This window comes from Teleopsis dalmanni, chromosome 2 (assembly GCF_002237135.1).
Source record: "Teleopsis dalmanni isolate 2A chromosome 2, ASM223713v2, whole genome shotgun sequence".
In the NCBI taxonomy this organism is placed as follows: Eukaryota; Metazoa; Arthropoda; class Insecta; order Diptera; family Diopsidae; genus Teleopsis; species Teleopsis dalmanni.
Window position 1 is genome coordinate 124,643,179 of NC_051847.1, and position 1,838 is coordinate 124,645,016.

The window sequence follows — 1,838 nt, forward strand, 5'->3', positions numbered from 1 at the left end:
TCTAAAAACATAAAATATGGTAAGAAGGGCTTGAGTATTAAAAAAAATAATTATACATTATATATATGTAATACCTATATATCTTGAGCACATACCACAATAAAATAAATATAAATTTTACAATAAAAAATGCATACACCATAATATGTAGGTTTAAAATTCCGTGGTATACCACTCTTTTTAATAGATCAGTTATGTAGAAATATAAAATAAATTTTAAAAATATCAACTAATTTCTATTTTACTTTCTTTTTAGATTGAATAAATGTTTTGAATATAAACTTGATTTTTCATTTGATTCACTGTGAACAAGGCAGATATTTTAAAACACAGTTGTCTTAACATAACTTCCACCTGCCAAACAAATATATAAATTACAAATATATAATACTATGAACATATAATATAAACATATATAAATTTTAATTCAAACACCACTTTGCATTATACAAATTTTTGTTTTTTAGTCTCAACGCGGTTACAACTATATTGGTCCTGAAGTTGCCTCTGCTGGTATTGCTCAGACCAAACCATCCACGATACTAGCAGGAGGTGGTCAAGGTGGTTTTTCTGCAAATGCACCGTCAGTTGGATATCCAATAACTCAAACCGGCAATGAAAATTCACCGTATGTTGGCGGTTTTGTTGGACAACCACAAACACAACTAACGCAGCGCACAAGTGCCATCGGTGCCGGTAATTTTCCTACTGTGCTGCCAACTGCAACTGGAAGTGTTTTTCGTACTGGAAATGCTAATGTACAAAGACCGGCTGGTGCCGTTTTCGGTGGTACACGGCAATTTGCTGGTGCTGGTACCGGTGTTGGTGAAAATACTGGTGTAGGAATAGATGAATCAGAAGGTGACTATTCTGCTATACCAGGTTTACCTGGAGTAGACTATCCCATTTATAGCGTCGTACCGCCCACAACATTCGATTGTCTACAACAACCATTACCGGGATATTACGCTGATGTTGAAGCACAATGTCAAGCATGGCATATTTGCGCACTCAATCGCACTTATTCTTTTCTTTGCCCAAATGGCACGGTTTTTAGTCAAGAAACTTTGGTATGTGTATGGTGGAATCAGTTCGATTGCAGTATTGCTCCAAGTCTTTATGGCAATAATGCGTATATATATGACTATGGCAATGAACGTGCGACAGCTCAAACTCCACAAATCGGTGCAGCTTTCCGTCAGCCTACAAGCTTTGTTAATCCAAATACTGTACGCCCACCAGCACAAGGTTCTAATATCTTTACTAGTGGTGGATTGCGCACAACTATTACTGGTGGTAATACTTTTGCTAATACACCAATGGGTCTACAAGCGGGTTTTGCATCAAACGTTCCTGTAATTAGTAATACAGCTTCAGCAGCACGTTTTCAACCAGTTAATGCTGTAACTGCAGTTCCAACATATCCCACGGCGGCAGCAGCAGCAGGAGTTGGTGTTACTCCTGCAACGTTGGGTGCTGTCATTAATCGTCCTTCTGGTGCCAATGCTGGTGCAGCAACAGTTGCTCGACAAGGAAGACCGGGAACTACGGCTAACCGTGAATATTTACCACCAAGTAGACGTTAGAACGATTTTACTCCAATTTTTTCTGATTTTTAGTACTAATGTACTAAAAAATGGCACACGTTTATGATGTTCCTTTTAAAACACGAATAAATCTTAAAAAGTGTACAGATGAAATGATAATTTCAATTCTGTTTCCACTTTATGTATATTAGGTTTATAGTATATTTTTAATTTCATAATATGCTTTACTACTTCATTTCATCCACTCTATGTAAAACAAGGCATGCCTTTATGTATCTTAATCTTTTCTTC

At 36.6% G+C, this 1,838-nt stretch overlaps 1 protein-coding gene across 1 annotated transcript; it reads left to right on the forward strand.

Annotated features, from left to right (window-relative positions):
* Positions 1-1,838, forward strand: LOC119681946. The gene is made up of 2 exons (XM_038095259.1): positions 1-19; positions 468-1,838. Exons 1-2 carry the CDS (start codon positions 17-19, stop codon positions 1,584-1,586), a joined length of 1,122 nt encoding a protein of 373 aa, XP_037951187.1. The 5' UTR covers positions 1-16; the 3' UTR covers positions 1,587-1,838.